This window comes from Grammomys surdaster, unplaced genomic scaffold, assembly GCF_004785775.1.
Source record: "Grammomys surdaster isolate TR1022 unplaced genomic scaffold, NIH_TR_1.0 264, whole genome shotgun sequence".
NCBI lineage: Eukaryota > Metazoa > Chordata > Mammalia > Rodentia > Muridae > Grammomys > Grammomys surdaster.
The window spans coordinates 6,662,580-6,683,082 of NW_021604705.1; the positions used below are offsets into that span (position 1 = coordinate 6,662,580).

At 36.6% G+C, this 20,503-nt stretch overlaps 1 protein-coding gene across 2 annotated transcripts in view; it reads left to right on the plus strand.

Annotated features, from left to right (window-relative positions):
* The window catches only part of Pclo (piccolo presynaptic cytomatrix protein), a 340,751-nt gene that overhangs the window by 17,403 nt on the left and 302,845 nt on the right, over nt 1-20,503 (plus strand). For both annotated transcript variants that reach the window (XM_028776071.1, XM_028776072.1), the window contains exon 4: nt 7,004-8,404. In XM_028776071.1, the coding sequence (XP_028631904.1) occupies nt 7,004-8,404 (1,401 nt within the window). The remainder of the gene's footprint in view (nt 1-7,003; nt 8,405-20,503) is intronic.

Sequence of the window (20,503 nt, forward strand, 5' to 3'; positions counted from 1 at the left end):
GCAGATATCAGTCCCTACAGTGAATATGAACACCAGCAGATATCAGTGCCTGCATTGTTCTTTTGATGTTCCATTATTTCAAGGATGTCAGTCATCTAAGTTGAGCAAACCAACCATTATAAATTTTAGGTGAATTTTAATCTTACTTTAGTGGAACTTTGTTGTTGTTGCTGTTTTGGAGGGTATTGTTTGTTTGTTTTAACCATTGTTGTGTTAAGAGGTTTATGTTCTATTTCGAAGCTAAACACATTAATACACATGTTTAGAGATTCCAAAAGAATAAAAAAATGTGCATTTTGAAAAAGATTAACAATACTTCAGAATAGGAATGTGATTTTTCTCTGGGTCTCTAAAATCTACTTTGATATTATTGAGTAGATGTATCAAGTTCACTATCTTTACTATTGTGGACATGAAGTTAGGAGGTATAATTTTTTTTTTGGTAATCAGTAGTTTTGGTACAACTTTTAAATTGGCAACCATTAATTGAAATTCTATATGTGATAGTCACAAATAAACTTGTGGTCTAAATAAGACATTGATTGTTCTCCCTGAACCTTAGCCAGTGAAACTAAACTTTTTGTATTTCCAGGGTCTGATACAAGGGCTCAGCAGAAAGGGGATCTTGAGCCTGTGTTAATCAGGGAGGTTTATTAGGTTATTGTGTGTAGATCTCTATTAATATACACAGTGACTGGAGAATGAGCAGAAGCACTTTCCGACCTCTCCCTTACCCGCATTAATGTAGCATATTAAGCCAGGAGACCGAGTGAATAACAGTGCTGTGCTTTTCTTTTAGCCTCCCATTCCACAGGGCTAATTGAGTTAGTTTATTAAATAAATGTGCTTTCATATCTTTTATTTCATCTATGGATTTTCTATAAATTATCCTGTCAGGAACTTAAAGTTGACTATTTTGCTATTTGTCTTGTATAATCGAGAATTTTAGGACATTCTGCTTGAGACCTATTTAATCATGTTGTAGTCTTTCCTTTTATTGCAAACATAGTGACAATAAGAGTACTTCCAGGCCATGATGGTTGAAAGCTCCTGTAGTACCAGGTTCATTATTTTGTTTTTAAATAGATGTAGATGGTGAAAATGTACCATCAGGGAGGAGTACTGCTTGTGACAACAAAACTGGGTAGTTGTTTGCATCTCTGTGAAAGCAGGAAGTAGCAATTGGGGACTAATATGTTTCTTTTAAGAAATTATTAGTTCTTTGGGAACTAATACTCTCCATTTTGCTCATATTTCCTGTGCCCAATCTTCCCAGGTTCACTCCCCTTTCCTACCCACCACTTTGTCGCTATTGTTTTTTTTTTTTTTTAGCTATGATGTCTGATGTTTGATGCCCATATATTCGTGAATGCAGCCATTCACTGGAATATGGTTGACTTACAAGGAACTACTCTCTGAAAGGAAACTGATTCTCCCTTTCCTAGAAGCTATCAAATGTCAGTAGCCAGGAGCTAGGGATGAGTTTTTGTGACTATCCCCTCTCTCCATGTTGAGATTTAGTTTGTTTTAAGTTGGCACAAGTCTTGTGTGTGTTGTCACAACCAAGATAAAGAAGTGCCCTATGATGTCCAAGATGCCCTTTCATTGTAGTTATCCATGGGCTTCCAACATATGTACTCCTTTCCCTCCTTCTGCAGTGATCTCTAAGCCTTGGGAAAGAGTATGTGATATAGATGTTCAGTTAGGAAGAGACATTCTGTAAGCTCTTATTTTCTCAACTTTGAGCAGTGGTGGGTCTCTATGTTAATCCCCATCTGTTGCAAATAGAAGATTCTCAGATGAAGGTGGAGAGACGCATTGACCTATGGGTATAATTATAAGTCAGTTTAATACTAAATCCTTTTAGGAGGATGATGGTTGTAGGGAGTCCTATTACCATCATAAAGTCTATGACATCCACAGACTCTTGGCCTTAATAATGATTCCAGGTTTCATCTTGTGGATCAGAACATAAATCCTCTCAGAAAGTTGTCATTTGCCTCCATGATGTTCATGCTGCTATTGCATCCTGGGGAAACTTTCTGGGCCAATTACTTTTGTAGTTCACAGGATTCTTAGCTGGTTAAGATTGATGAATACTTTCCTCATGAAAAATGTTCATAGAATGTTCTAGCGCAAAGAAAACTGCCTTGCAGGAATGGCATTTGTAGTCAGTACTAATGTAGTATCTTTATATGCTATGATTCATATATGTGGTATCTTCAGCTTACATTCTTATTGTCAACTTCTGAAAGTAACCAGTAGCACTGTGAATAACTGGTAATATTTCTGAGTATATGAGTCCTCGCTGACAAACAATTCCAAAAAGGTAGCCCATTCCAGGCACTAGGTTTTTATTTTTAGCCTTTGGGGTCTCGTAGGAGCTATCATTTTTCAAAGTCCTCACTCATAGCTACCATAGAATGAAGATACACTCATAAGAAATGAGGGGGTGGTTGTCAGAGACATAGCTACCTGTGTAACTGGCAGCAAACATTTTAGCTGATGATGGTGTAACAGGTACCTCTGCTCAGGCAGAGTTAGTGACAAGGGCTTACCTTTGAAAGAAAATTAATGAAGTTACTATTTACAGATACAAGAAATATTAGTGGCTATGCAATTATTCTTTTCAGTTTAAATCCACATGGAGATGACTGTCTTGTCCAGAATTAAGGATAGGGTTCTAGTGAGAATTGAATGGAACCATGTAACAAATACTAAAGATTCTATGTTGGCTGTGGTAACAGTGGTAAACCATAGCATAAAAAGAAATGCTACAGTAAACAAAATTGAACATTTTTAATTTCTATAACTTGTATCAGCTAAACTGTTTTGAGGTCATGACAGTGAGAAGGTCAAATACACTTTGGGGATCAAGGGAAACGTAAGGGAGTCCTTTCCATTGGGTGTTTAAATGCTTTGGGAGTTTAGCCGTACATCTTGTCAAAGTGTAACTATGTAAGTGCTAGCATAAGAACATTGACAGCATGTCTTGATAGTAAAAGCTAGAGATAACCACTTTCTTGCTCATCTTAAAAATTATTTTAAGGAAGTATAAACTATTTAAGATGTAAGGGCCAATGAGAGAGAGAGAAAGAGAGAGGAAGAGAGAGAGAGAGAGAGAGAGAGAGAGAGAGAGAGATATGACTGGACTGTAGTAAATTATGACACTTGTAAGTTGGGCAACAAGAGGGCAGTAACATTACTTTTCTCTTGTGCTCTTGTAGAAGCCGAACTGTGTCAAAGTTGGCTCACTATTATTTTGGTTATTTATGTAATTAATTAACACAACCAGTTGGCTGGTTGTAAATTTTATCATTTGTTCAATGTATTAAGGCACATGCCTCTCTCTCTCTCTCTCTCTCTCTCTGCGTGTGTGTGTGTGTGTGTGTGTGTGTGTGTGTGTGGTGTGTGTGTGTGTGGTGTGTGTGTGTGTTGTGTGTGTGTGGTGTGTGTCGTGTGTGTTGCATGAGTATAAAATTGTTAAGTACTGACATAAGAGTCATTTAGATATTCATGAGATAAGATCAATACAGTTAAATTAAAAGAAGGCTCTTGATACATTCTAAAAGTACAAAAAGCTGTATTATCATAACTGTAGGCAATGATTTTTGACTCTTATTCTAGTAGTAAAACAGAATATAGAAGGATGAAATGTCTCATGTATTATTTACAAAAGTAAAAAATGCATTGAAGAGATCAAAAATAAGGCAGTAAAGTGTGTTCAGTGAACAGATGTACTAAGAGAACTGTCTGTGAATGGACAAGTCACACATGTATTCTACCTCCCTTTCCATAGCACCTGTGTTAAGTACTCATTCACTTATAAGCTACAACCAATGGCTTCATTTAAACATATAAAATGCATTTCCCTGAGATTATCTACATTAGACATTATCTATGCTGTGGTAGTATGACCATTTTAAAGTTAACCAAAGATGCACTTAAGAACTAATGACAGACATGAAGCCCCAGTGGTCACCCTACAGAAGAATTTCCAATTTTACTCCTAAGTTCAAGTTCATCACCTCAACATTCGTACAACTACAAACATGAGACAGAAACTACCAGGAAAGAAGAAATCCTCACAATATTGTAAACATTTCTTTTCTATCTCTGAACTCTTAGTGTTACATTACACCTTACCATGTGTTTGTCTTCTGACCTCTCACTGAATCGTAGCTACCAATAGGTGTGGAAGTTTTGTTCTCTTTTTCAAAGGTATGTGCACCATTCAACCATTCAAAGTGCTCAGTGAAGAGTTGAGTGAAGAAATTAATAGTGATTTAGTGTCACATCCATGCTGGCTATGGCAACTGTTAATAATAATGAAAGGGAATGATGTGAATAAGACTTAGCCCTAAAAATATGTAATTTATATTTATTAACTTGAATATACATCACATAATTAACAGATATTTTGCTGGTTAGGTGAAAATCAGTTACACTACTTATAAAGACTTGGCGATCTAATTAAATTATATTTACTTTTGTTTGGTTATGTGAGTATGAGCTATTTAAGTCAGAATGTGGAAAAATACATGAGGAAAAATGAATAGCAATATATTTCTAATTGTCAGTTTGGGTAGTGGGAACCTGCTTATTTACAGAGGTCTTTCTTCATCCAGTTGCATTGGAATGGAATGAAGGTTAATTTAGACCTCAGGCCTGCCTGACTTCACCAAAGAATTTACAGAAGCAGTGATTATTTAGTTACTTTTTGATTTCAAGCTTTATTTATGCAAAAGTTATTTACTCTTTGAAATGCTTCAGACATGTGGGGAGGTAAAGATAGAGAATACAGATATAGCTGTATGTACGAGTATGTTGCATAGAACTTGCCTAGCATGTGTTGAAGGCCTGGGTTTAATCTCCTATAGTACACAGGCCTGTAATCCTGGTGCTACAAAGGGAGAGGAAAGTTACTCAGAGGTTCAAGGTGCTCCTGGGCAGGACAGAGACTCAGAGGCAGGTTTGTATCACCTGAGGCAGTGTTTTAACAGTTAAAGGTAGCAATAGAGTGCCTGACACTTACTGAAAACAAATGGACTAACTTCTTACTGTGAATATTTAAAATTTAATTGAATTTTTACAATAGAAATAAGACATCTTAGAATTGTCCCATCCTGAGTTTGATTTTTAGGAGATGGCTTAGTCATTTTATATTGAGTCAGGGTTTGAAATAATTTTATTTGTGCACACCTGTATCCCAGTTCTCAGGATACTGACGTTAGTGGATTACACAGCAATACCCTGCCTCAAAAATAGAAGAAGAAGAAGAAGAAGAAGAAGAAGAAGAAGAAGAAGAAGAAGAAGAAGAAGAAGAGGAGCAGTGCCTTGATAGTTTTAGGAAATATTGATTAAATTTTATTCCAAAAGATAATTGCTTGAAATAAAGAATATGTTGTTTGGCAAGCCAGTGCTTTAGTATTACATTATTACTAGTTGACAGTTTTCCCATTGCCTATGGGTCGAATAATACTATCCCCCACCATGCTGTATTATATAGATAATTTGTAAAGCATTCCTATGAAACATTTTTGGAATCATACAAAATGTTAGATAGTCATACTTTTAAATTATCTTATAATTTTTTTTTTTTACATTTAGGGCTTAGCATCATGTTCTCAGCTATCTATAATTACATTGTATGAGTTACGAAAAAAACAAAAACATACCTGGCATTAACTAATTTACTGTCAGTGAACAGTCATGTATATGTCTACGATGCGTAACTATTTTCTTATTTATTTATTTGTTTATTTATTTATTTATTTTAAACTCCAAATTTTATTCCCCTCCTGGTCCACACTCTGACTGTTCCGCATCCCATACCGCCCCCCCCTCCATGAGGATATCCCCACTCCCCACCCCACCAGACCTCTAAACTCCCTGGAATCTCCAGTCTCTTGAGAGTTAGGTGCATCTTCTCTGACAAAACGCAGACCCGGCAGTCTTCTGCTGTCTATGTGTTGGGGGCCTCCTATCAGCTGCTGTATGCTGTCTGGTTGGTGGTTCACTGTCTGAGAGATCTCGGGGTCCAGCTTAATTGAGACTGCTGATTCTCCTACAGGGTTGTCCTCCTCCTCAGCTTCTTCTAGCTTTTCCCTAAGTCAACCACAGGGGTCAGCAGCTTCTGTTCATTGTTTGGGTATAAATATCTGCATCTGACTCAGCTGCTTGTTCGGTCTTTCAGAGGACAGCCATCATAGGTCTCTTCATAACCTCTGTAATAGTGTCAGGCCTTGAGACCTCCCCTTCAGCTGGATCCCACTTTGGGCCTGTCGCTGGACCTTCTTTTCCTCAGGATCCTTTCCATGTCCATCCCTGCAGTTCTTACGGGTCAGAATTTTGACTGTGGGATGGCAACCCCCTCCCTTACTTGATACCCTGTCTTCTTGAAAGTTTTCAATTATTCACAACCAATAAATTATGGAATACAGGTATAATTTTGTGTGTGTGTGTGTGCGTGTGTGTGTTAACCTTCTTGTTCTCTCTCTGTATGCATTATTTACTATCTAAAACACTTATCTTCTAAATATCTTGATAATGTTTACAAGGAAACAACATTTTCTTTGCTAAATCGTATTATTTGTGATAATCAGAGTTAGCCTTAGTTGTCTCTTCCTAGCTTACCTTGGTTAATTTTTATTTTCAGATATGTGAATATGTTGACTTGGAAGTAGAAATAATGTTCCCCCAATTTAAGAAATCAGCAGTATTTTCATAATTTGACAAGCCTGCTCTGGGTTGTATAACTAAAACCTGGTGGTATGCCAACAGCAGAAAAAATACATATCATAACGTACTAATGGAATCTAATAAGTTAAAATTCATAATTTTTATATATTACATTCTATTTCTAAAACTCACTCACCTGGGTGATGAGTATATTTGATTCTTGGAGGAAGGAGACTTAATAGTGGCAACAGGCATGCTTTTAAGACACTTTTTTGGATTTTTCCTTGTTATCTTAGTGATGATGGTTATGTGTTTTTTCCAGATCAAAGAGTGGCTCTGCTTAAACTGTCAGATGCAAAGAGCTCTAGGAGGGGAACTGGCGACAATCCCATCCTCACCGCAGCCAACCCCAAAGGCTGCCTCAGTACCCACAGCAACAGCCAGCAAATCACCTGTACCATCTCAGCCGGCTTCCCCAAAGAAGGAACCTCCATCCAAACAGGACAGCCCCAAAGCACTGGAGTCGAAAAAGCCACCGGAGTCAAAAAAGCCACCCCCACTGGTGAAACAGCCAACCCTTCATGGACCTAGCCCAGTTACAGCCCCACAGCCTCCAGTGGCAGAGGCCTTACCAGAAGCAGCCCCTCCCAAGGAGCCTTCTGCACCCCTCCCTGAACAAGCCAAGGCCCCTGTTGCAGATGTTGAACCAAAGCAGCCCAAGACTACAGACACCCAAGCTGCATCAGCAGTGACAGCAAAGCCTGATATTCTGAGCTCTCAAGCACAGTCACAGGCTCAAGTGAAAACAGCTCCTCCTTTGAAAACAGACTCTACCAAACCTTCACAAAGTTTCCCACCAACAGGAGAAAAAATCACCCCACTAGATTCTAAAGCCATGCCCAGGCCTGCATCAGACTCAAAAATTATCTCACATCCTGGACCCAGTTCTGAGAGCAAGGATCCAAAACACATTGATCCAATTCAGAAGGAGGAGCCTAAAAAAGCACAAACCAAGGTGATCCCTAAACCAGATACAAAGCCAGTGCCAAAAGGATCACCAACACCCTCTGGCACACGACCTGCCACTGGCCAAGCCACACCCCAGTCTCAGCAGCCCCCGAAGCCTCAGGAACAGTCAAGACGGTTCAGTTTGAATCTAGGTGGTATCACTGATGCCCCCAAATCACAGCCCACAACTCCTCAAGAAACTGTGACAGGGAAACTATTCGGTTTTGGAGCATCCATCTTTAGCCAAGCATCAAACTTAATTTCCACAGCAGGTCAGCAAGCACCTCATCCACAGACTGGGCCAGCTGTCCCATCCAAGCAAGCCCCTACTCCACAGACTCATGCTGCTCAGGGACCACCGAAGTCCACTGGTCAGCTCCCACCGGTACCTGCCAAAACGACTGTTGTAAAGAAAGAAACAAAAGCCCCGACAACTGAAGAGTCCAAACCTGAGCAAGCTCCAACAGTGAAGAAGACAGAGAAGGACAAAAAGCCTCCACCTGGGAAGGTCAGCAAACCTCCACCTACAGAGCCCGAAAAGGCTGTCCTCACCCATAAGCCAGACAAGACCACCAAACCCAAACCAGCCTGTCCTCTCTGCAGAACTGAACTCAACATAGGGTCTCAGGATCCTCCCAATTTCAACACCTGCACAGAATGCAAGAATCAAGTTTGCAATTTCTGTGGATTTAACCCAACACCCCACCTGACTGAGGTAAGGAATACCTACGTTACATACGAATGAAAATCTATAGCAGTTATTCTGAATTTTTGGGGACCCGAATTTCTGAGCAAGGAAGTATGTTTCTACTGAAGGAAAGGAATGAATCTTGATAGGTTAGAGGATGTAAAATTATTTCATCCACATGTTATTTTGAATTCTTGTTCTTTGTGTTTTGTGGGTTATTAGGGTAAAAGTAAGAGATGGACTATGATGAAAAATTAAAATCACGCTGATCCTATTCGTTCATGAATTATAGACAAAGCTTGGAAGGCTCTTCATTTTTCATATAGAAAGCTCATTGAAAATTTTTAACACTTAGTTCTTCTTATTTAATTATTTTTTTAGTCTCTCTTCTGTCTTTATCGTGGCTAATTATTTAAGATGACTTTTACTTTACTTTTGATTGAAGGTCTTACTCTGTAGCCTGGGCTGGCATGGAACTTGCTTCAGCCTCCCAGGCACTGAGGTAGCATGTGCTACCTCGCCATGGTCCCTGACACATTTTCAAAAGGAACTTTAGTTGACTAGAATCATACACAATATGAATTAAAAACTTTGTGTGGGTTAAGAATATCACCTGATGAAATTAGTGGTTTACATGTGATATATTTAGATTCTCTATATGTGTGTTGGTGATGTTTGTTGATATCACAGAGTATTCTGGGGCTGTGAAAGACACATGTATTTCTGTGGTTAATGAGGAGATATAAAGAACACTTTTTCAAAATGGAAACAACCATAATGTAGTTTGTGACTATATCTGATAACATAGTCATATAAGATTGTGAAAGGGGTGGCCAGGAGTTGGACCATGAGAGAGATATAAAGTGAATAAGTAAAAAATGAAATTAAATTTAAAAAAGAACAGGTGGATAAGCATTAGTATTATACTAAGACTATTAGAATAGTTAGATATAGGGAACTTAAATGTTAAATGATCACGACTGTATTAGGTAAATAAAACAATACTTTGATAGTTAGAATAATTGTTCTTTACTTTTATACAAATCAAAACTACCTAAGTGCTATTTCAGTTCACCATTTCTGATCTCAGGGAGAACTGATGAGGAAGAACTTGTATCACAGAATCATTTTATTGTTTGGGCACTACTTTTTAAAGATAAATTTATTTAAAATGAAGTTCCCTCTCTTTTCTCTTTCTCTTCATTCCACCCTCCACATACACCAGAGGCAGGTACCCTGGCTCCAACTCTTTCCATTCTTGAGGTAAATGAAAGACTATCGCCTACACTCATTTTTACTTTTACAAATTACCTTCAATGTAAATGTAAAACACGAAACAAAACTTAATTTTTTCATTGCTTCAGAAGGATAGTATGGGTTGCTGTGTGTCCATTCATCATGAGCGTAATATTTTTCCTAGTACACCTGCATTCATTTAAGCTGTAAACCCAAAACCAAAACAGTACCCTTTAATGAGGATCCTTATGGTGTCAACACAATGCGTTTATGGAAATAGCTGTAAAGCAAACAGCACTATCGAAAACAAAACTGTAATTTTTATATTTTCTTAACAAACATGTGTATAGTTCAAGGAAAGAATTATAGCTTATACACACAATGATGGACACACACGCACACACACAAATGTTATTTGTTTATATGTTAATGTGCACATATAACCTTTAACTCATCGTGATTATGAAAACTCTGTCAAATATTAAAATATTTAAATATTTTAGGCTTAATTTACACCATGATCCCACTGTTCATACTAAGTACTTTCCTTCTGTCTTTCACTGGGAAAATCCATACCTCTAATCTTTATTTAGTCTCTATGTTTTTCCCACTTTGTGATATACTTTCCTGTGATTCAGTGTACTATTAGTTTAGGAAGCATATTCTCAAGATATTAACACTTATTCCTAAAGTACAAAGAAATGTTATTCCTTAATGTAGAGTCAGTGGCTTCCTTTTTATTTTCTAGCATATTTAACTCTGCTAGAAGGCCCTGTTTTTCTTCTTTTTTTTATTTTTATTTTTTTTATTGGATGTTTTATTTACATTTCCTATGTTGTCCCCTTACCCCATCCTCATTTCTAATGCATTTAAAAACAGTTAATATTCTAGTCTGCATGGTATCTCTGTACTCCAGTGAACATGTAACACTTCCTCTGTCATTAAACACCTTTAATGTCATCTAAATGAATATTCATGACTCAATTCTGTGAATTTATATTTCATTATATACATTATCCTCTTATTAATGATTTAGATTATCAGTTTTTTCTAAAGAAACAGAATTTTTATATGTATATATTTATATTTTGAATATTTCCCAAGGAAAACTTGCTTGTAGTAAATCAAGAATAAGGACCATGGAGGATTAAATTATATTGTGGGAGATATGGAAACAGGTAGCCCCCCCCACTACTCCTGCCTATTGTTTCTTTTTGCTTCAACCAGAGCAATTTATTGTTTGAGAATTTGTTAAAAGGCTTCTTTCTATGTCTTTCAACTACACACAAATAAAATAATAAATTCTCATAAAGGAGAATGAGGAAACACAGCTCCCAGGAAGCTCTTACTCACTCAGATTCTCTGAACTTTGTGCATCATTGTAAAGAGTATTTATCCATCCGGAAGTTTAAGATGTTATAAAATTGTCGCTTGCAGCTAGTATTTCTTTTCTTACTAGATTTTATTTATATCTTATCCTTTAATTATAAGATGAATGTAAGTGTGGTCCAAGATCTGTGTGTTGTGCCAACATTGTTTAAAATCACAATTGAGGTCACCCATGCCCCTTTCCTCATCACTCTGACAGAGCAGGTGTTTGAATAGAAAAACATTATGCTACATACTTCTTTCTCTATAATTTTTGTGGTCATTTAAGCCCTACTTTGGGAATTAAAATGAGAATGTGAGGGATTCACTTATCAAACAAGAAAGATTTAGTTTAGGGGTTAAATCAATATTGACTTTATTTGTTTAAATAACTCATGGAACTAGAGAAAAAGACCACTTGTTCTATGCACTCTTGCTCACATATCAGTTGGTAATTACTAGGATTTTAAGTCCTAAGAACTTGTAACTAAGGGGAGCTAATCACCATTATTTTCCATAGGACAGTGTGGCTGAATTACCTGGTTGTGTTTATAAGGTTGAAGTGGGCTCTGGGAGCTGGGCTCAAAAGCATAGGTTACTAGTTACAAGTTAAAGGTTAAAAGTTAAGGGTTCTATTGCTGTGATAAACACCATGACAAAAAGCAAGTTGGGGACTTTCTACATCTTGTAGCTAGTAAACTTCCTTGGCTATGGGTCAGATAATATGAATGCTATTATATTATAGTAGAGGGCATGAGATTCATATTTGAATCAGTTTCCTCTACCCACCCCCATAAAAAGTACGGTGAAAGTGGTAGTATAGACATAGTGGGTTCTGGTAAAGTGTGAGGAATATCATGTGTGTGGAATTGATGCAATAAGTGCAAGGAACAAGCTAGCTTACTTTGTGTACCATAGAGATAGATTTCTCCCTTTGTGACTGCCTGCTGCAAATGTAAGCCTGAGAAATTGTGGGGTAGTGAGAAGCTAGGGCCTTGCATTGCTTATATATACTGCCAAGTGTATAGAATATTAATATAGAGATTGCTGAATCGTTTTCTCTTTCTCAACATAGAGAAGAAGTACTGATAAGGTTAGCAAACCAAAGCAAGCAGAAGGAAGCAAAAGTGACCTGCACAGGGAACTGATAGCCCATGAGAATTAGTGCAGCCGCTGAGTTCTGCCTAGGGATCTGTATGACACCTAATTATGTTTCTCTGATGTATTCTTTTATTATTTGATTTTTATTTTTTTACTTATTTACTTTACATGCTGGTCACTGGCCCTCTCCATGTCACCCCCTCCCACAATCCTTCTCCCTTTCTCCTTCCCCTTGGGGCTCCCTTGGGTATTCTCTAACCCTGGCACTTCAAGTCTCTACAAAGTTAGGGACTTCTTTTCCAACTGAGACCAAATAAGACATCCCAGCTAGAAGAACATATCCCACTTACAGGCAGCAGCTTTTGGGATAGCACCTCGTTACAGTTGTTCTGGACACACATGGAGGCCAAGCTGCACATCTGCTACTTATGAGCAAGGAGGCCTAGGTTGCTTGGTGGTTCAGTCTCTGAGAGTCTCGGGTTCAGGTTAGTTGGCTCTGCAGGTCTTCCTGTGGAGTTCCTATCCTCTTCAGGGCTGCAATTCTTTCTTCTATTAGTCCATAAGAGTTCCCAGGCTCCATCCTGTGTTGTATTTTTGCATATCATGAGAAAGTATCAGAGTAAACTCTGAGAAGACATGCGTTTTTATTAACCAATCTAGGGAGTCACAGAGAAAACAGATTTTCATTTAAGGCCCTTCTAGGCTTTTGCACACTAGTAATTATATTAATAAATTAGTAGTTAATGGAAGTCATAGGTTAATATGACTGTAAATATTATCCTTTTTAAAACTGAAAATAGATTTCTTCCTGTGTGTATTCTGATTATGGTCTCAACTCTCCCAGATTCCATCAGCTCCTTCTCACTTCCCCATGAACCAAATCCACATGCTTCCTTTCACTCATGAGCATACTAACAGACATCTGAAATAATAGCAACAATAATAATATATTACTACTAATAATGATATAAACAATCAAACCAAAACAAGCACTCAGGTTTTCTTTTTAAATCATGAAGTTATGTTTCTGTTCATTTGGAGTACTTTTTCTGTTTAACTATTTCAAATAAATTTTATACTTCTACCCATGTCCAGCTTGCCATCACAAGTCTACATGTGGAACAATGTTTTCAACATATTGCATCCATTCCTCCTTTATCACCTCCAAGTGATACCTTAGCAGCTTTGTTTTGTGTCTGCTTAAATAGAAATACTCTATCTGAACCACTCCGTGGAAATGCAGAGTTAGAACTGTGTAAACAATATGCCTTTTCACCTGATAGACAACAAGAATGCTTGTTAATTTTGGCTGTTTTCTCAGTGTTCATTACACTGGTCTTCCAATGATGATTATCTGGGAGGTAACATTTAATGATTAATTCATCTATGTAAAACAATGCATGAGTATAATAAAAATAACACCCTTCATAAAATTGCATTTCTGCAAAATCGTTTATGTACATATCACTCAATGTCATCTGAGTCCCATATAATGCATTTAAAACACTGAAGAAAACAGTGTCAACTGAACCATGCAAAACAAACATATGATCATGTTTTGAAACTTTTTTGAAAGCAATTCTCTTTTTTTTTTTTTTTTGGTTTTTCGAGACAAGGTTTCTCTGTATAGCCCTGGCTGTCCTGGAACTCACTCTGTAGACCAGGCTGGCCTCGAACTCAGAAATCCGCCTGCCTCTGCCTCCCAAGTGCTGGGATTAAAGGCGTGCGCCACCAACGCCCGGCGAAAGAAATTCTCTATTTCAAAGTTTCATTTACTCATCAGACACAAAGCCACTTAAAGCCAATATTCTTGTGATAATGAAATTCAATGTACACATATTTACTAATATTCCCAATGCAATCATGTAGTGTCCTTGGCAAATGGATTACAATCACTTTTATCTTTATAGAAAATGTACTTTATTGACACAGTCTTACGAGATATGAAAAAATATGCTTAGAGATTAACAAAGTTTGAAAATATTTCTAGTTTAATTCCATTAAGGGGCATGAATTGTATTCATGTAAGTTACTTACTGCTATGGGGAGTATTACAACAAGGACATATATTTTAACCAAGTTTATTACATTGCAAAATTTGATTTGGCAGAATTCAATTTCTGGAAGACACTCATTGAGAAATGCTGAGGTAGAGATATGTTTCTGAAATGTTTTGCCATTATGAGTAAACAAATTTTCTTTAGTTGCTAAATCATGTGCTGCAAAACCATGCATGTTTAAAAACAGGAACAAAATAGATGAAGGAAAGCTTGTTAATTAGATAAGTTACATTGTTCAGAATGCATTGTATACATACAAAGCCTAACAGAAGGAGAGAAAAAACAGCTTCAGATTGTGTTCTCTTCGCCTCATAGAAGCGTATCTTCTACAGCCTCTGTTGTTGTCTCATGGTCATTTAGTGTTGTATTGAGTAGTTTAAAGTCTCATGACTATCCTTTCAGATAATATGGCATGATGGTTGAAGACTCAACCTTGAACTTAAACTAGATTCGAATCTAGTCCTGCAGTTTATTGGCCCCTTTTGCAATGATGAGCAAATCACTGCTCTGTAAAAACATTCACAGAGGCATTGTGACACAGCATGTTAAGGTGTATTGCCTTGACACCGTGACCCTCAATAAACATTTGGAATTAGTTAAGATAGAATGAATCATGACTTCAGAGGATGTCTGCAATGCCAGAATCACTACTTACTCTTTTGCATAGGCACTGGCAGCACTGGCTGGCATTATTAACTATTGAAAACCTCATTTTCATTTTCCTAACATTTTTCCTTTGCCTCCAGCTTGATGAACTGCACTGTCTAGGGAAGAATTCCTTTGCACTGACACTTTGTCTTCCCATGCACTAAGGTGGGTTGACTTCTTTCCTGTGTCTTCCTTCTGTAAGGCAGCACGAGAAGCACACCCAGTCTCTAATGTTTACATTCCAGAAGCAGTGTCTTTTACCTCCTTACAAGTCTTTCAGCTAAAGATGTCTTTGTTACTGTAGTCAACACTTAATACTTTGTGTGAGATATTCCAGACCCTCAAGTTTTAACCTCCAAAAATTTCTAATTACCAGTATGCTGAATCTCTTAAGTTGTTTCACTTTATTTCTTCATAGATACTATACTTAATATTTTCTGCAGGTATACCCTTTTAATTGTCTATGCCTGTCTCCATGTTCCTAATGTGTTCTCCCTCTGATTTCTTACATCATGTTCCCATGTGCAAGTTCATCTCAAATATTATTTCTCCTGTTCCCTATTTCATGCTTCCTCATAACATATCCAGTTCTCATAATTTGACTACAATGCTCTCTCTATACTTACGAGCTCACAAGAATGCAAACCCTATGACATATGGACTAGTTTCTTTGGTACTATCAAAATCTGTATATGTGATATGTGGGCAATTCACATTTGTTTGATATAGAACACCCCACCCCAGGATTTTTGATAAAAGGAATGTAGATTTGCCTTCATGCTTTCTGTTATTACTATTACAACTGTAATCACAAATGGTGTGGCTCGCTTATTTGGCCTCATGTTGGCTACTAGGGTTTTAAATCTATTTAATTATTTCTGTGTGTATGTATTTATTTATTAAGATGTGTTAGGAGTATGCCATGTCACATATTAGACCAGAAGACAACTTTCGGAATTTGTTTCTCTCCTTCCAACATATGGGTTCTGGGAGTCATTCTCAGGTCATCATGCTTGGTGACAAACACCTTTACTCACTGAAATATCTCACCGGCCTGAGTACAAGGAGTCTTAAAGCACTAGTAAAGGTTTTAGTACATGGATTGCTCAACATTTATTTATTTATTTATTTATTTATTTATTTATTTATTTATTTTGGATTTTTGTTATTATTATTCTTTAATCTTCCTTTACAGCTCAGCCACTACCCCTTTCTGGTCTATCCCCTGACTGCTGTTCTATACCTCCTTTTTTAAGGCATGACATGAGGTAAACTTACAGGTTTTAGGGGTACATTTTTATATAGGCAAAAATGGGAAATTATGTTTTAAAATTACTTGCCTAAATTTTATCTTAATGAGGTCTACCTTGAAACAATATTTAATAATAATACTTACCCTTAGAATTTTCATTATGTAATCTTATTATGATCTTTTTTTCTTTTGGTCTTTACACTTAAAAATGAGTTTATTTACAAATTTTTATGTTTTCAAATTTATCTTTTGCTCTCAGTGGGATGCAAGTTGATGATTGTTAGATACTATCTGTACCCGGATATTATCACACAATTGATGTTAATTTGAGGTTCATAGAAAAAATATAATATTGATTAACCTCAGATTTGCTAATCTACAAATATTTTAGCAACTTTTCAATCTAACTTTTCCCTAGCATTTCCTTTTTTCAGAAGATAAGAAAAGGTACATATAGTATGTATCAAAAACTTTCTCCAAGTAAATTCTTATCTTAAATTTAGGTCCAAAGAGAATAATAAGCCTTCCTTAAAGGCTCAGGGATACATGATTGACACTGTTTCAAAGAAGATGAAACTGGCTTTGTGAAGGTATCAGAACAAGGTAGCAGTGCCATTACAATGCTACCTTTACCACCGGCCTACCTGCGCTTTACATGCAGCCTGGTGACTTCCTACTCACATTTCCTGTATAGTCTTAACCCTGTAGAGCTAGAGTGCTTTAAGAACTAGGTAGTGAATTCATGTTTAAAGATAGTTTAAGGCACTTGACAAAGCAATATCACTGCTAACTTTCTTAGCCAAAGCTGGCAAGTCTATCTATAAGGCATATGGTGTCAAGATACACTCTTTTTTTTTTTCTATACAGACAAGACTAAAATTATTCTTTTCCTAACTGAAGAGTCACTTTTGAGATGAGTTGGTCTGAGTAATAAAGTAAGTTTTGATGTTTAATGCCAGGTTGTGGACATATTCGGGGAGCTTGAAAACTTAGTTTTGATTATTTGTTAATGTGGTGGTAAACAGCAATGGGCCTAGAGTAAGTGGTAACACCGTCATCGCTGTGCTTCGTCTGTGATGTCGAAACTCTGTTAGATTTACTTACCCGATGAGCTTTTCTCCATGATTGTGTCATTAATATGAATCTGTTCTTCACATAGCAAAACAGCAAGCTATCTATAGAAATTTGAAAATAGTTTAATGAGAGGAATTTTATCATGGAACATTTAGAAAAGCCTTAGAAAATTCCCCACAAGTGATTATAAACAAGAATACATTGATGAGAAACGGAGTCTAAAAGTTACAGATAAATTGCTGAATTCATTTCTAATGTCATGTTGCATGTATTTTCTTCCCAGACGTGTCAACAAGTTATTTATATCTCTCTATCCCTCTATCTTACAAGGTTTTATTATTAGACTGATGCTTTTACTAAATCATACTCAAGTATCAGAACTGTTTTATTTACCTTCAGTTCTTAAGAAAAGCAAATGAACACTGATTAAGGACAGCATTTTGTGAGCCTCAATGAAATGTAAACATTTGAACAGGTGTTAAGTTCTACATATGAACAGTCATGCCATTTTGTATATTTTACAATTTTAAAACTTATTCTTTGAGAATTCACACACACATTGATTTTTGATCATATTTACTCCTCCAACTTCTCATGGACTTCCTTCTGCCATGCCCCTACCCAACTTCTTGAAAAAAAATATTCAATATATATTGAATATATATATGAATATATATATTCAGTGTATGATCTTTCCTTTATGATTATATATCTATATGTATATATATAGATATGTATTATATATAAACTTTGTTAGCAAAAGATGTCAGGTGTATCTAGAAGGTATATAATATCAAGATACATTTTTTTCTATACAGACAAGATTAAAATTTTTGGATTTAAGGGACTTTCAATAGGAGGAAACTCATGTGTTATGCTGAAAAGTTAGCAAAGAACTCACAGACAGAGAGGTCTGTTACAGTCTCTCTCTGTCTATACACACACACACACACACACACACACACACACACACACACCTTTGAATCCAATTATGCTGCTATTATTTGTATGGCTTTAGAGTGACCAAATAGAGTATAGATAACATACTCCTAAAGAAATCTTACCCTCTTTCTCTCACCAGCCATCACTTGCCAATAGCTTATCCTGAGAGCTTCCTTCATCCATGCTAGAATGTTGGCTGGCTTGTTTGTGCAGGTCTTTTGCAGACAACAAGTGATGCTTTGAATTCCTGAGAGCAGTGGTCCTGCAATGTCCAGGAGACATTGTTTAATCTTGAGGCCTCTGGCTCTTACAGTTTTTCTGTCTCATCTTCTATGATCTTTCCACAGCTGTCAGTCCAGTAGGAGTATGATATAGATGACTCATGAAAGACTCATTCCTCCTAAGTTACTCACTTTCTAAAATTTGATCAGCTGTGATTCTCTCTAAAAACTTTTGTCTACTTCACTAAGAAGCTGTTTTATGAATGATGAGCATTGCACTAATTTATAGGGTATAAGGATAATTTAGAAGGCAGTGAGATTAAAGTATCAACCTAGCAAAGTAATTTTAGTAGGTTTTTCCATAGGGTAAATGATGTCTCCCTCTGTGTGTTCCTGCTAAGTTTTCAGCACCAGGCATGACTTCCGTCCTATTGAAAGGGCCTTAAATCCAATCAGATAGTTGGTTATGCTAAGACATTAGTGCTATTATTAACTATTGAACTTGTTAGGCCTGTTGTTATTGTAATCTACAGGATTTACAGTTGGGAATGCCCATTGATAGCTTTTTTCCCTCAACAATCTGCATAGCACCTTTAACCTTGTGAAAACTAGTCATCAGGAAGGAGGCTTCCAGGTTAGTACCAGTTGTTCAGAATGTCTAAGAGACCACCACAAACAATATGAGTTATTGTCATTGTATTTGGTTGTCTACCATAACTTGAGGGTAAGGCACAATTGTTGAAGTTACCGAATAATTCTGTCACAGTACTTGAAGAAATCTCTTGAACTTAAAAAAAATGATGTTATTTGATTTATCTGTAAAAAGTTAATATTTAATTGAAATAATTAAACAGAATTTTATTTTTTTCTGCGAGTTTTTGCTTTATTTTTTTGAAACAAATTGCTACCAATTTAACAGTTTCAAACAACATGAAGTCACTCATTGTTTTGTAGATCAGAAATTTAGCCTAGCATGGGAGGGTTCTCTGATTATGGTCTAGTTTCTATCTGAACTCAACAGCATTGGTTGTAGGACCAAGGTCCAGATTGGAGCTGCTGGTATTATTTGCCTCATGGTTCAGAGAAAATTAGGAAGCATGTTGCTTATATGAAATCCATCTAGTACTTTATATATATATGACTTTGAGATGGTCATGGAAGCTCATCTGATTGTAGTGAATCTAATCAATAGAGAACTGTTTCATTTACATAAAAATCACTGATTAGTAACTTAATGATAGCATGATATCCAAGCATGTGTACAGTTCCACTCATATTTGATGGTAGAATTAAACAAAATCTTGGCAATAAGGGAATACATCCTGGTATTTTGTCACTATAGCAACAAAGTGATTGATTTGTGAGGATAGAAATTTGGAAACAAACACTTGCCTGTATCACAAGGTGTATTAGTTTGTTTTCTGTTTCAAATAAGTCAATACTACAGACTTTGAATGTTGAAAATAAAAGTAACTTTTGGTTTACAGTTCTGGTCCAAATGTGAGGTGTTACGTCAAGGAGTAGCCTTCTTGTAAACTAAGTCTTGAGGCAACAAAAGATATTGTATGGAGAGAGACAGGGTCTTATGCATGTGTTTGTCTGTATATCTGCCTGCCTGCCTGCTTGGTGACACTGATATTTAAATGTGTGAGCTCCATCCTGATGGTTTCCTTAATTCTAATCTCCTTGCCAAAGCTCCGCCTCTAAATAGCATTGTTGGTTTCTGTTTTCATTCTCTTAATGTCTGAAAATACATACCTCAGGACATAAATCTATACTATAGTTGATTGACATCTTAATGGAAAATAGAAGTAAACTGTGTCAAATACCATGACAATGAGAATTGAGCTTTGGCATCACCATCTCTCTGTGGTATTGTCTTGCCCTTATGGTCTTGTACTTAAGTCTAGGAACACAGTCTCCTTGTCTTGAACAGCAGCGAGAGGATTATATGGACTTATCCTCAAAGCTCACCTTAGTTTTTAACTTTCTAATTGATTAATTCAATTAATCACACTATATTGCAAGTTTGAGTATAGAATAATTATGTGTCTTGAAGAGAACTTGACAAATTTACCAGTTGACTGAATGTTTATGGAAATAGGAATACAAATGAGACTACATGTTTTTTATCCTGAAATATTATTAAATCAACAATCATAAGATCAAATAATATCTCTCTCTCTCTCTCTCTCTCTCTCTCTCTCTCTCTCTCTCTCTCTCT